The sequence below is a fragment of the Lepidothrix coronata genome, unplaced genomic scaffold (genome assembly GCF_001604755.1).
Source record: "Lepidothrix coronata isolate B3197 unplaced genomic scaffold, Lepidothrix_coronata-1.0 Scaffold0, whole genome shotgun sequence".
NCBI lineage: Eukaryota > Metazoa > Chordata > Aves > Passeriformes > Pipridae > Lepidothrix > Lepidothrix coronata.
This window is the reverse complement of record NW_016690180.1, coordinates 18,947,281-18,963,331: the sequence shown is the minus strand read 5'-3', so window position 1 is coordinate 18,963,331 and position 16,051 is coordinate 18,947,281. Positions and strand designations below refer to the sequence as shown.

General features: G+C 38.2%; 1 protein-coding gene across 15 annotated transcripts in view; it reads right to left on the bottom strand.

Moving 5' to 3' along the window:
- PROM1 (prominin 1) overlaps positions 1-16,051 on the bottom strand; it is a 61,758-nt gene that overhangs the window by 27,375 nt on the left and 18,332 nt on the right. For 11 of the 15 annotated variants that reach the window (XM_017804487.1, XM_017804522.1, XM_017804583.1 and 8 more), the window contains exons 3-6: positions 12,295-12,353; positions 9,230-9,256; positions 7,479-7,684; positions 972-1,092 (exon numbers count right to left, since the gene is read on the bottom strand). In XM_017804487.1, coding sequence (XP_017659976.1) covers positions 972-1,092; positions 7,479-7,684; positions 9,230-9,256; positions 12,295-12,353 — 413 coding nt within the window. The remainder of the gene's footprint in view (positions 1-971; positions 1,093-7,478; positions 7,685-9,229; positions 9,257-12,294; positions 12,354-16,051) is intronic. The other 4 variants (XM_017804540.1, XM_017804602.1, XM_017804573.1 and 1 more) reach the window with 1 other exon arrangement.

The following is a 16,051-nucleotide window of genomic DNA, read 5'->3' as shown; positions in this document are numbered from 1 at the left end:
GCACCACATGCAAACAAATAGTTGTATAGGGAACATCTTCAGATAGGAAAACATTTTATGGCACCCCTCAGATGTCTCCTGTTCTCATACAGCTCTGGCCAGCAAAAAAAACCAAAAAAAACAAAACAGCCCAGAGTTACTGTGACTGGAATGCTACCACACTTGTGGATTCCACATAATTGTGTGAATTCCACCTATTTCTAATTTCATGGAAGTAAAACAGATTAATAAAATTAAATTCAAATAATTAAAATTAATGAAAGCCAAGGCAATAGGGCTGTCAGACTTTTTTGTTTCCTACAAATTCACAAAGAATTGAAACTGTACATTCTTTACAAGCCTTCCTCACTAGCATTTCTTTTTTTCTTTCAATACAAAACAAGATATGCAGAGGACTGCTTATGGGATTCTAAGGCAAGCCTGAAAGGAAGGAATCTCTCCTGTTCAGTATGGCACAGTATGACTCTGGTTTAAAGAAAAAAACAGTCAAAAATATTCCTGGGAAAAAAGCTATTGTGACTCAGTCCCAGAGCATATACAACTAAGTCCAAAACACAAGGAAACAGGAAAGAGCAACAGGGAATCCAAGTTTAAATGTAATATATATTTTTGTATGTATTCCTTTTAAAACCTTATTTTTCCAAATTATTTAACTTCTGCTAGTGATCTACACTAGTTCAGTAGGAGGAAAAGGGCCTACAAGCATCATAGCAGCATACTCCCAGAGTACAGCTCAGAAGTTGTTCAAAGAATGCTGATTCATCAGGATAACTCCCAAACACTTACTACCGTGTGAAAATATCTTCCCTTGCATGATTTATTCTATTTAGTGAGACTGACACACAAAGAATAAACCAAATACTGCAGGTGTGATTTAAACCAAATAGAAAGAAAAAATTACTTTCTGCAAAATTTCTTATTTACACATATTCCCTCCCACCCTCATTCCCCATAAAGAAAAAATTCTTTACCGCTGGAGTGTCGTTAAGGAATATTTTCAGATCTTTAAAATTACTGTTAACCAGTTTCTTTGCTCCTCGGACTTGGTTAGTTAAATGCTGGTTGGCAGCATATGCACAGAGCACTCCAACACTACAAAAAATATAGATAACAGATATTTCTTTGTTACTGTAAATGCATATTCTAACATTAAACAGAACGAAGAAATTATAGCAAAAAAAGTTGACATTATCATAAGAAAGGTCTCCATAAATTTACACATTCTTTTTCTTACTAGAGGTTCTCACATGCACCATCAGACAGAGTTGAGGAATGAGCTATAAGGGCCAATATTGTACTACTAATTAAAAAAAATAAACGAAAAGTGATGTTAACCCAAAGACTTCAGAAGTTATTTATGTACAAACTAATCCATTAGCATGGGTACTGTCAGAAAATGTGTATAGCTTAGGTAAATTGTATGAGACTTAGAAATGCTAGGCTCTTTTACAAGTATCATTAACCTTGACACAGCTATAAACGAAAGTTCATAAGTTAACTGTGAAAAAGAGTATTTTTCATTTAATAACTTCAGCAGCAAGATTTATGCAAAATGGCACAATTTATTTACATAATTACACGGATTTTCCAAAAGCATATGGATAGTCCCTAATAATGCTAAAATAATATATAAGCATTTCCTGATACTGAAACGAAAGGTGGAAAGTGAGCTAGACTTCCAGTCAGCACTGCCGCTATTTTCTATTTGATCACTCCCTACTGTAAAATTCTAATTACAGCATGGCAGATCTGCACAAACAGTAAGTAAAAAGGCAATTAAAGGTCCCGTGAGAGTCTTCCAAGCTCTATTAGCATACATGATCCTTAGCTTTTTGTTTAGCTTAGGTGTAAAATAGACTTAAACAGAAGGATGACTTTTGTTTTTTAACATCTCACATTCAGAACACTTAACCTTTCAGACAAGTACCAGAAAGGTCAAGAGTAACCACCAGAGTGGTAACAGCCTCAGAATCAAGATGACTACAAACCCACTTGATGGGTTAACCATTAACCAGTAGACAGCAGAGATCCACTCACCACAGGCAGGATACATCCCCAAAGGGCAGACACTGCCTTGAAGCTGCAGTCAGGTGCATTACAGGCAATTCCTGTTTGGCATATTTGTTAAATTTCTCACTTTGTGGTGTAATAAAACAGCTCAATACTAGAGATGCAGTACCCTGAAAAGCCATTATGGACATCCAAACACAGGAGAAGGGAATCACTGACACAAATGGTACCACACTCTTTCCAGACTGTCAAACTTATTAAGTTGGAGTGTCAAGGGGACCCAGACACTAGTATTTGTAAATAAGACTTCAAGAAAACCCTATACCAGGCTCCCTGTGGGGAAGAAGATAGATGGAAAGTACAACTTTTGCTCCAAAGAATGTACATTTAAAAAAAGCCATAATACAGTCACATAAATGAAATGGTGGAGAGCAAACAGGTACCTAAAATGACTTGTGTATCCTGGCAAGATAGGAGCAAACACCCTGATTCATGATGCTCATCTCCTTCTTCAGTGAATCAAAACCAAGCCTTCATCTTTATTATGCTTTTCCTATTTTAGCTTTCCCAAACAAATGTAAAGGCTTGTTCTCCTGGTAAAACTGATCTCAACTATAAGAATTTCTGCTGCTCTGACAATACTCTCAAAAGAAAAATTCTAATTTCAGAGCATGCTACAGGTGCAGGTCTGTTAGGATCCCTTCACTAATATTTTTCTCAATATCCAAAAACATCCAGAACAGGATGACAGAGTTTTACATAAAGAGGTTGCTTCTCTACCCAAAATATATAGTCATGTCTTCAAAACTGGCTATTAATGAACCTCCCAGAAATCACTAAGGAACAAAGGGACATACACACTTATCTTCGTATTTACTTAACCTACAGCAAATGGCATATTTTTTTCCACTATGACCAACACTCAAGCAGCCATGATATCAGCTACCACCCAAGGAATGAGAATCCAAAATGCATAAATACAAAGGAACTCAGTAACTTAAAACTTACACCATCCTGTGATTCTATGACAAGCAGAAGCAAGCGGTTTAATTTTGGACATATACACTATTTTATTTAACTCTACTGTGATGGCAATTGCTATCAAAAGCTTTTTTTTTCTTTGTTAATAAGAAAAAGTATCTCAAGCTATCAGGAAAAGCAAACATTTGTGTACCGCTCTGAGGCTCAGGGTTTATAACCACATCCTCATTCTTTAGACAACCAGCATTTATGTGTCCTTTCAGTGCTATGTTCACAGAACAGAAAGGTCAATTGGGAGCTCACAAAACAGCGCTTTGTAAGACTCCAGCATGATCATCTTTCTCTTTAGCTTCCTAAATGGGAGGAAACAAGATAGAGGAGATACTTCAAGGCGCTCAGAACAATTGCGAATGTAAACAAACACACAACAGGAGAGAGGAAAAATCTATTTACTGTGTAACTGAGCCGTGAGTCAACATTCAATAAGCAGCTGCAAAGAGAAGGTCATAAAGCAGGAATAAAAAGGACATGCTTCTGTCATAAAGCAAGAATAAAAATGACATGCTTCTTCTGTAACACATTAGAGAATTGTTTAAACAATTCTTCAGGAGTCCAATATTCCACATTCAAGTTTCCTGTCAGGTTTCACAGACCAATTTAAATGTTATTAATCCAGTTGCAGAGGGAAACCCAAGCTTTTCCTTTAGCTGATCTTGCAAAAAATGTCAAGTCACAGAATAGAAAACCTGAGCATATATATATATTGGATGAATGTCCCCTTTCTCACTACTAGCTAATGAATTTAAGAAAATAATGGGATAGAGATTTCTGTACCAACCTTTCCACCACTTCTTTCAGATAATATTAATTTCCACGTTCTAAACAACACGTCCTACCAATCTCACAAAGCCAAGGATACTTGTGAAGCCTGCACGAGATACTTGCCAAGATGCCAAATACCATTCTGTGCCTCCAGACTTGGCCTTCCCTAGCCTCATACATAACATCCATAACTTCAGGAAAGAGGTTATAACACAAGATCTCTTGGAAGGACAGAAAACTGACTATATGTTTTTCTATTCAATAGCCAAGACATTCTGTATTACCAGCAAGTCTGGTATTGCAAAACATGCGTTCTTAAAAATCCAATGTTCCTCCCTTTATAATAGAGAGGAATTAAGGAAATTGCATTTCTTTCCCAGAAAAAACACATTTGCCTAAGCTTGCAGATGCCTAGGAAATAAGAGGTCTCTGTTCCTAAACTCTCAGTTCACCTTTGAAGAAAAGCACATAATTGTACTCATTATAAATTTGGAATATCAAATCTACTTAGTTGTGTATTTGATAGATTATTTCTACATCCTCTGCTCTTTAGCAATAGAATCCTACTTTGTAGGGCAATATCCTGTATAAAAGCTGTGAATTACCAAAAACACTGCATGTATTTTTGACTCAATCTATAAAAAGAAGTATTTAAAACACAAAGTGCACGTACCAGAAAAAGACACACTAAAGGCCTATTTAGTTTAAGATAAACCACAGCGTATGTAACTTCTTTCTTATATCCCTCCTTGAGGAAAGCATACTTCTCACATTATGCTCCACCTGAAGAAAGCAGATCTACATAGAGCTGTTTTTAAAATTAAATCTGTCATACTTTTATTGCCTTTACACATCATTCCAATAAGCTTATTATTAAAACCTCATCCTAATTACCAGAGCACTACATCAGTGGAAAAGTGAGAAGAAATGTTCGGCATGATTAAAATTTACTAGCTGAACTATTCTAAAATCTGCATTAACAGCATACATATGTCAGTGTGAACTTGCACCTTGACACACAGAAAAAACATCCCCATGTTGCCAGAATTTTCTAGAGTTGTTACCTACACAGAGAATCTATTGCAGGTTCTGAATTCAGAGTCTTTCCCCTAATACTCTTTACCGTGCATTTAATCTGTCTCTTCCATCCAAGGAAAGACAGCTTGGAACCATTTTTTCATACCAAGAACTGAAAAAAAATCGAAAAATTAATTAAAAAAATAAAAAATAAGGAAAAAGAAAGGGGGAAGAAAGAAAAACATTAAAAAACAGCTCAATGCTCCCTGCTCTCTTCAATGATCTTCTGAACTTTTGAGGGAATCTCAGAATGGCTGGCACTGCAAGAAAGATGAAGAAAGATGCAGAATATACACTCAGATGGTAATCCTGAAGAAGTCCCTCCAGCAGCTGTCTGTATGTGTGTTCCATGAGAGTGCCTTTAAGGCAAAGCTCCCCTGGCAGAGGTGTGGGTTCAGGGTATCTGATGAATGCCAGCCCTGCTAAATGCATCTTCTGAAGCAGCACAGCTCTTAGTGAAGGAGTCCATGGCATTCCAGCCACCTGGTAGGGGTTTAGGAGACCCCCCCCCAGTGCTGCATGAACTAAAAACTACACCCAAACAATGACAGGACCCACCCTAGTGATTTCAGAGCATACTTGATATAAACCCTGTATTGGAGATCATTCAAGTTTTCATTCTTTTGGTTCTGTCTCAAGTAGCTACAAGCATTTTACTCGCATGGGACTACACTCGTTTGGTTAATGTCACAGCTTACACATTTAGCTGGGCCCAGTACTCGAGAAGTGTGATTTTGGGAAGCACTACAGGTAAATCTTCCACCTAAGCCAAAACTGCATAGAAACTTTGGGGAAAAGTAGATAATAAATCCAGAAGAACACTTAGTTTGAGTACAGTACAAGACATGTAGAAACAGTTTTAAGTAAATCTCAGGCCTCCTCCATTTTTTTCTGTTGGTGTAATGGCTACCAGTAAGACTGTCCTTTTGTGTTCCAGCATTGTCATAAGCAGCCTGACATGGGTTCAAATAGATTCAGGCATGGCATCTTCTCCTCTGTTGTGAAAGAAGATCCAGGAAGGGCAGGAGAATCTCTCTTTGTACAGAAGTGTACCAGAGACCTGAGACCTCAGTCAGGCTGGGATCAGTAATATCAGCCTTGTAAAGTTCTATCTTGCCTTGCACAGCATTCACAGCATTAGAGACTTAGCCAGGCAGTCATATGAGATCATCTCTACTTGTGGAAACCTGCAGACAGATCTCAGGCCAACTCCTCCCTAGGGTAAGCATCTGATACTCCTGATGTCTCATGCAAAAGGATAAAAAACCCGAGGAACTAAAGAGGCAATTTCACTAGTTCTGTAAAGCATATTACTAGGGATCGCTGATCTGCCAGTCATGACCAGGGAGGAAGCATTTACCAATGCTGGGTATGATTAATCCCACAAGGACAGTTGGCAGCAAATGCACAAATTTAAGAGACCACCAAGGGGGATGATCTCTTAATTTCTCTGCTGACAGGCAACATCCCTCAGCCATTATAACCAGAAAGTAGCATCCTGCAAGGCGTTGTAAAGACAGCTGGTGAGCTCTGTGAGCTACCTTCAGTTTTGGCATGCTGAGGTAATTTAATAATTTACTGTCTTCGAGGCACCTTGTACTTTTGTCCTGTCATCGTGGCAGGGATGCACCTATCACTCATAACTTGATTTAGGTTTCTCATTTTAAGAATACTAAGGGTCATGTTTGTTAGTCATGTTTAGGAGAAAAGAGCATGTTCCCATATCTGATATCAGCATGACCTCTGAGCATAGGCAAGGTCTCAATTTGTCCCGACACACAGTAACAGAAAAAATAAACTCTAGATTTCAATGAAGTGACAAAGTACATCCCACCTGACTGAACAGTCACATGGTATAGATCAAAAGACTTTTTAATTTTTTTAATATAATCAAAAAATAAGCATAGTAGGCAGGTGAAAATATGAAGAAGTTAGAGGAAAACAGAAAGCCTGAAAGCAAACAATTTATTTCGAAGGCAGGGAAAAGAAGAATCTTGACTGTAGTTCCTCATCACCCATTACACACCTAGCACAGTAGTGTGCAAAATTGTGCAAAAATGTCTGCAACTCCAGGATTTACATTGAGTTCATGCATGGTTTAAACAACTCAGGACCCAAAAGAAAAAACATTATTTTGAACTAATAAGAATATCTGGAGGACAGCAAATACTGGAGGAAGTCACACAATTCCTTTTCACACCAGTACAACACCATCAAGAACAAAGCAGTACATTGTACCTCAGGTTCTCTATGGGATGGTAACTGAACACAGGACACAGTCTCACATAAGTTGAGTGCAACATTCTGCAATTGCCATTTTGAGATTGGCCAAAATTTCACCTGCCAAATTAAAACAATTTTTTTTTTTGTTTCACACCTACATTCTGCTCAAGTAAGTATATAATGACACGTGGATAGTAACGGTAGCAGCATTTCATAATGCAGTTACACTTTCTTTAATAAGCAATAATATTGTAGTCTAATAAAATAATTTCTGCACCTGTAGGCTAATACAGTATTATTTGTCGTACGACACTGCAAAATAAGTGCTATACCAAGCTTCGTATTGTTCTATTTATCACACTTGCCTTATTATTAAAGAAGCAACAAAAAGAAATGTTGCAAAACAGCTCCTCTGACAGTCAGCATTTTTCTTCTGTCTTTGATGCATTTCCCCACCACAGTTGTCACAGCAACGACACATACAGAAGCAAAGTCCCACAAGAGGCAGTAACAAAATAAATAGCAATCCCAAGGCTGCGGAGACTATAAAACCGATTTCATAGTAGATGGCCTGTAAGTCAGACAAAAATAGTGGTAATAGCATATATCACACAGCAACTGCAATCAATATAGAGCAAATAATTACAAATCAAACTACGGACTAAACCATCTACTAAATTACCAAGGTTACAGACTTGGTATATTTTGTCAATAATTGACAACTTTTCTAACAAAAAGACAATAACATTGTAGATACTGATAGCTAATAATTATTTAGCTAGACTACTAGCTAGGCAAACTACAAGAGTGAGTACTAAGAGAGAGTAGGCTCACAAGAAATAAGTGTGAATCAATGCAATTGAAACAGGTTAAAAATGAACACATTTGATTTCCTGGACCACAAATCTACTGTTTCTCACATCTGTTTCCAAAAAGGTTCCACAAATGTCAGGAAGGTTAACTAAAGCAACACTTCATGGAGGGGGAAGGGAGGCTTAGCTTTCTCCTTTTTATTCACTTATGAGTAGAAAGATTCCTATGAACTGCAAAGGGAAGTACTTCACTGGATGATTGACTACAATGGCAGAGGTTCCTCCAAACTGTTGAATTTAAAACTGCTTAGGGACAGGAAAACATGAAGGAGTAGATAGATTTTAAGATCTCTCAGGTAAAGACATTTATTCTGCTGCCAAACAGCAAAGCAGCAGCAACTAAAAGGATGCTTTCAAAAGCTGGAAGGAGTGAAAAGAAACAATGCAATTCCATGCCCTAACCAGCTTTTACACTGCAAGAGACCCCAGACCAAGAAGCTGGGCCAGGCAGCCCTGGCACAGCCCTACGCAGCGCTTACAGGGGACAAGCTGTGAACTTGCCATGCTGTTTCCCTCTGCTGAAAACACAAGCCAGCCCATCCCAGAGAGGATCAGGCAGGTGTCTGCACAAAGAGATCAACAGCACAGTGTGGGCATGTCTCAGTGCTTTTTCTTCCCTGATAAATCTCTCCTTTCCTTTCCCAATTTTAGGAGAACTAATTCTCACTCGAGTACTTTGAGTACTCTCCTGTTTTACACCAATACAAGGGCAGCTTAGCAGAAAAGGAATGATATTGAGGCTGTGTAACTGTCCTGCAAAGTAAGTTAAAATTTCTCACAATCTATCAATCATGTTCCAGTTCCAGCTTCGCTGATGTCTGTCTTCACAATCCCTAATTATGAACTGAGTCAAATACAGCAACCATCACCATTACCAGAGTTGCAAATTTCTGACCTAATTACCAATTCTAGGATGAAAACTATTTTTTAAATTATTATAATTATTATGATTATTATGATTATTATTATTATTAACTCTTGGCTAAAACTTTTGCTTCCTTCTGAAGAATATGAACAAGATGTTTGGAAGAAGAATTTGGCTTAATTTTGCAAAAGAATTACTGTTTTCTATCTAGCTGAATACTTCAAAAATTATTTGACAACAGAAGTTATTTTAAGATAGGTCAGATGGGAAAACAGTATTTAAAATAACATTAAAAATTATTATGGATGTTCTAAGAGAAGTAATGTATACAGACATGATTAGTTTCTTTTCAAAGTGTACATCTACCATAAGACATTACCTGAAGAGTCAGGACAACATTTTCTGGCTGTGGAAGTCAAAACAAATGGAGAATGTGTAAAAAACAAATCCGGTGAATAATGAATAATTACCCATGACCACAACAATTAACAACACAGAAACAATAATGAAAGCCACTAAAGTAAAATAATGCACAGAAGCACCATTAAATAATTATGGAAAAGTATTTACAATAAAATACATAGCAGGTATTTTCTGGTTTCCCTGGTAAGGGAAAGGAATCTAGGATTTGTCCAACAGATACTTCCATCTTAAAACAATGACAGACCAGTTATTTCCACATTGAGCATCCAGTTCATATAATTCCCAACACATCTCACAGAAGGCCAGAAACTGCATTACTTTGTTGTTTAGTGATTGCTTCATGAACTCCACCTGTTGTAACTGATATGATATTCCTGTCCTTTTCTTTTCAATTTTATTTTGGTAGCTCCACTAGCAGTTTTGGGATCTTAATCTTTGGGACTACATAAAAATTCATCCTCACTTTTAAGTAATCATGTAGAGGTTTAATTTAAATTATTCTAAAGCAAAAAAAAAAAAAAAAAAGGAAGGCTTTCAAGAAAATCTGAAGAAATCTCTTTTAAGAGTTCTTAAATGTCTTCTTATCTGTAATACCAGAAAAACACTGAAGACTAAATATTCAATGACAGGAATTCCAGAAGAACCCAACTTCCCCTTTGTTTCCATAGTGGAAATAGAAATTCTTGTATTTTCCCCTTCATGTCTGCATGACAAGTTCACAGCTCATAATGCTTTCCCTCTTTTTCATAACTGGAAGAGAAGTGGAAAAGCTAAAGATGGCAAGACCCCTCAGCCCAAAGTCTGATGTGTGAAAATCATAAATGTTCAGGTTTCAGGATGTTTCTTCAGCATGATACATATCTTTATGAAATCTCTACCGTACAATATTACTTAAAACGTTCAAAATCATATTTTGATCATATCAACATATTTTCTCCCATACTAATGGGAGGAAAACAAATGCTTACCCTCCCTTACAGATCTGGTACCAAATATGATTTTGAACATTTCAGGCGAGGACTCTCCCAGCAGAAGTAAAGCAATGGCAGCAGCAGTGAGCTGGCTCCCCAGAGCAGGCACAGATCAGCTGCTGGGCTGTCCTGGCAGACTGCTGCCCCTGGCAGGGGATGGGGAGATGCTGATGGTAAGAGTCCAACTGGGAACACTGGGACACACGGCACAGAAATGGGAAGGGCCTCCTGGGTCACTAACACTTTCTATAAATAGGTTAAAAAAAATTATACAGAGGAATGGCAGCAGAAATTTAACAGGATAAATATGAGCAGCAGATTTCCTGTTCTTGCTACTGAAGGGCTGTTCCCAATGCTTGGCGAACATGGTTTCTTCTCACATGGAATTGCACATGATACATATTTCAGCCGCTTTGTTTCTGTGCTAGCACTATCTTCTGCCCAAGGAGCAGTGCTTTCTTCCAGGTGCTTCCTCTCCATATATATTTTAAAAGGTAATCACGCCCCTTATCAACTCTTCTCCTAAGCAAAGCAAACTCTTCCAGTTTCCTCTGAAGACCCATAGGTTTTCCAGATCCCCCTAATGGACATTTTCTGAACTCATCCTAAGTTCATTGTCCCTGAATTTGAGTGATCAGAACCACAGGCAAACATTTCTAACTACTTATCCACACCCTTCAGCAATATTCACACTTCCCCATCTCCACTGGAAATTCCTCCAGAGGCACACCTGCCGCCGTGTTAGCCACTTCACAGTTGACTCTCACTAATGCTTCTGTCTTCTGAATGCCATCCTACTTGTCCTGATATATTTTCTTTTTCCAAATTTATTTCAAAGTTTTGCACTTTATTCAGGTCAGAATTTGGACTGATAAATGGCCTGTATTTCAACAAGCACATCCCCTATGCAGGACTAGAGACATCAGCAAAACTTATGCACTAGTTACTAAATACTAAACTTGTGCTCATGTACACCACTTATGGTCTAATGGTTTTGTCCCAACTCTCCCAGCCAAGCCCAAGCCCAGGCCTGCTTTCCTCCCTGGGTATACAACCACAATCTATGAAACACCACTCTTTAGAGCCCACCAAACAAGTATATGGGATCAGCAAGAGCCACCTGATGCATCATAACAACAATACCCACATACCAGGATGTCAGGCAGAGGTTATCAAGCTACTGGAGAAATAGGCCTGTTGTCAGGAAGACATGGAAGCACAAGGCTTTCCCCTTTCAAAGACCAAGGTCATTCAGGCCATCCTGGTTCAAGGCAGTAGCTCAGTGCCTGTATGCCAAGTGCCATACTCATCCTTCTGACAGGTACACCACACTGCAGGGACTGTAAGCAAGCACCTCAGTGAAGTAACTTGTTATTGCCTGGCCATAGTTTAGATTCCTACTGCAGACAGCCCCTGATACTGTTTCAAAAACAGAACACCATCCTTGAGAACAGCCTCAAAATCAGATGCATATTATATTCCATCTTCTTGCTACCAGATACCCTAAGAATTTCAACTGTTACAGGATATTCACAAACCTAAAGAGATAATGAAAAATATCCTCCACATGATTAACACACTACATAAACCAAAATATACTTTGTAAGTAGGCTATGGGAACTTCATTTTACAAAGGCATCAGAACCAGCACATAAATTCAGCTTTTTGAGAAAAACAGCTGAAGCTTACATGAGAGCTGAGCAGTAATGGTTCTCTCTAAGTTTTTTTAAAATAAAAGCAGTATTTTTCAATACAAAGAGCCTTCAATCTTTGTGCAACAGACACTGCAATCACATTACAGCTGCAATTTATAAGTCAGCCTTAACTATGATTAGTTTCTTTAAACTGGCTTATGGACTTTTCCTTGTAATTGCTTTTGAGAGATTTTGGTCCCACATTTTTCATGAAACTATCACACCTGTTATTCAAAAAATTAGTATTTCTATCCTGTTCATATAGTTTTAAAACACTAATTCCTGTTTTAGAAACAAAACTGAATTTCAAAGTCATAGTTTTCATTATTTTATGCAAATACACATAGACAATTTACCTTTTGATAATCGCCCTGTGTCTTTCCCAACTGCTGCTGTGCTACTTTTCTGATGAGATCTGAAAATAAGCAAGAATATTCCAGAATTTTAAACAACACAATTTATTAAAATCAAGGGAAAAGAATGGTTTGAATTCTACTGTTAGGTAGGCAAGATGAAATTAAGAACAGAAATCAACAGCATAGGCAAGTACATAAGTGTCCCCATAAATCCGTCTAGTAACAACATTTTTAATTAACAGTGTGTTTTATGAGCTCACAGGAAGAAACAGTTTATCTATCAGTTAATCAGTTACCACTGAAATACAGTAAAGGTTTTTCTGAGGTCATCCTCTGTACCATAAAATCATTACTAAAAGTTCATCACACATATACCAACTACTAGGACAATGTTCCAGGTGTCAGCTTTGCTTCATGTTTATGCCCAGTACATACGTGCATACATATACATATATACATACATACACACACACAGCATTATATACATAATGTGCAAAATAAACATGCTAATGAGGACTTCTTGATTGAAGGGTACAAGGAAGAAGACTCTTATCTTTCCAACATTATCCCAATCTTTTTTCCCTGCCCTCTCCCCCGCCCCAATCTCTGGACCAACAGTTAGTATGGAAAAGCACCAAAACAAATCAGAAAGCCTAACATGTTACTATTTACTGTGTGTGCAGCTCCATCTAAAACTCATTCTAACTTACAATATAAAAAGAATACAGCAACACCAAAAAACCAAAGCAGGAATGTAACACAAATAGTGCCACTTTCAGTAAACTCTGGCAGCTGTAACAAGGATACCCTTTTTGGGACATCACCAGCCTATCCTTATCAAGGTTTTGACAACTCCATGGGAACAATGCTGGGAACTGTGGCACCCAGTCATTTCTGTGACACCCTGCACTTGAAGAGGGGCTCCAGCAGCCCCCCATGTTCATACAGAGCTGGACTTCATGCTACTATTGCTCTATTTTTAGTCTCCCCACATACTTGATAAAAACTTCCGTTAAGTTACCTGAGGCTCAATTAAAGGACCTGAAGTTTCAAACCCAACTGCAGACCTCCCAAAAATCCAAGCCCTCTCAGAATTGATTGTAGCACTTGTGAAATATGTTCAGGGAGTTCACAAAGGCTTTGATCTCACTCCTCTCTCACCCTCCATCTGGCTCAGAAAAACGAATTCCTAAACAAACAGCGCCCATAGTCCTCCCTCCCCAACACTCTGCAGAGGGAACAAGGACTAAACTGATCTGCACATTGAAGATATCCTGAAGAGTTCCTCACAGAAAACTGTCTAAGGAAAGAAAGCACATGACAGTAAGACATAAACTGCTGTTTTAGGGCAGGTAGTCCCTTCAAGGGAGCTGCAGACAGCAAGACTGGCAATTAAAAAGTAAGAATCTCTTAAAACATCACTGAAGTGTCAAACTGGGACAGGAAGTACATTCTCTAACACAGAGTGCTTCCAGTAGGTAAGCGAGGACCCTCTACGGTGAGGCAACCTCGTTTTGGAAAGATCATCCATAGAGTACAAGACAAGGCTGAATCCCACAGTTAGAGAAATAAAACCAAAACATATGTAGAATAAGCACCTGGGAAGCACAAAAGAATTACGATCCCTGCGATTCCTTCCAAGCTCTGCATCTTGCGAGTCACAAGACTGCTGAAGGGAAGGGCACACACCACTGTAAGGGCAACACACAACTGATCCACCACTGCAGCTCTGACTCATCTCGTGCAGTGGGATCAGCAAAGTCCTCCCTGCATCGAGACCATCCCAGGCAACATCTGTGCTTCTCCAAAAGTTTCAGCAACAAGGAGATACACAGCTGAGTGAGGAAAAACTGCACAAACTCCAAAGGTGTAAATCCCACTGGTTGTTATGCAATTTTTTCTTCTTCAGCAGAGGTAACATTTTTTTATTCCTGTTGATATCTATATCCTGTAAATAAAATACTGGTGCATAAAATATAAATGCAATGAATTTTCTTTATAGCTAGATGGCTTTTAGCATACAGGAAAAGAGCTAAAACAGCTCTCTCTTTATGTATTGATTCAACTATTTAGCATTGCATGACAACACCCTATAGAAAAGCCACTGAGAAACTTCTACCAGCTTAAATGAGAATGTGATAGGAAGGAATAAAAAGGAAAAGCTTTTGTGATCCTCAGTGGCATGAAGCAGGCACAGGATCCAACAGCCCAGGATGCTGTGGCATCACCCTCTTTGCTGCTACTCTAACACCGACCAGAAGAGCTCCCAGCAACCTGCTCTCAGTTCCAGGCTGCTCCTAACTCAAACATTCATCTTGCTTTGGAAAAGGATTGGACTTGCTGACATCTGAACATCCCTTTAAATCTGAATTATTCCAAAGTTATCCTGCAATCAAAATGACTTTCTATTATAAATTATTTAGGGGAGCAGTGAAAACACTGCCAGGAAGCATGTAAGAAAGCAAAATTTTATTATTGACAAAAACGTCCTTTGATACATTTCCTAATGTTGGGAATTGGTACAAGAAAGTTTTAAAAGCATTAGCTTTTCACATTAAATAGAAGTTGAAAGATTTTACCCATTCTCCTGGTTGAGTGTCTGTCCTCATAATAAATTAAAAGCAAAAAAACCAACCATGTTGCATAAAGTTTTACATACATCTATACACACATATACATTTATGCACCTCTGTATGCATGTGTGTATGTGTATGGAAGTAAGAGCTCAAGAGAAACAGAAGGGTTGAGGCTGGAAGAGACCCCCTGGGATCATCCAGTCCAGGTTACCCAGCCAGTCAGGCTTTGAGTATCTCCAAGCAGAACAATCAATATTTAAATAAACCAAACCAAAACAACCCAAAATGTGCCCTGGTTTCTTGTGATATGCCTAAATTGCTCTGAATGTTCCTGATTCACGGTTTTATTTATACCGTTTCCATATTTTATAGCCTGCCAGTCAAAAAAATTACAGAAATCAATCTGAATACTCTGTGACAAATTTATGCAGAAAATTGCACTCTGTTTGTGTTTCTGAAATTTAGAGTCTCTAAAGCTTGTTCATCAGAAAGTAAAACATCTTTAAGTTTAATAATAAACAAGAAAGCCTGAAAATAGGTATAAAATGTTCCCACATGGATTGAATAAGTTTAATAGTAAGAACAATGCCGGCTTGACACACAACACAATGGCTGCTACTGCATAGCCCACTTTTTCCCCTCAGTTTTACAGAATGTGAGATTTCCCTGCTGAATAAAGATTCACTACTTACATTACTTTGCAATGATTTTTCAGAAGTAACATGATACTTCAGGGTGTTTTTCTCACCAAACAGCACACACTGATTGTCCGGTCTTTACTATGAATTTATTATTTTAACAGCCTTCAGTATAAATGGGATTAGGCACATCCCTGGTTAATTAATTCCAAATGAAGTGTGGAAGTAGTATATATTCCCATAAAAATATTTTTGGCTATAACTGAATGTGAGATTATCTGCAGTTACTCGTCCACACATCTGTACACACAAACACACCTCAGTGGTTTTGTGGTACCAAAAATCTCCCTGCTCATTGCAGGGGGGTTGGACTAGATGATCTTTAAAAGTCCCTTCCAGCCCAAACCATTCTGTGATTCCACTAGGTTTTAAACACATTGATAGTAATCCTGGGGAAACATCCTGTGCCAGATACTGTGTAGACACAAGCTACTTATGGCTACACTGCTCACTGCAGGAAAATGAAGAGACACCTCAGACCAC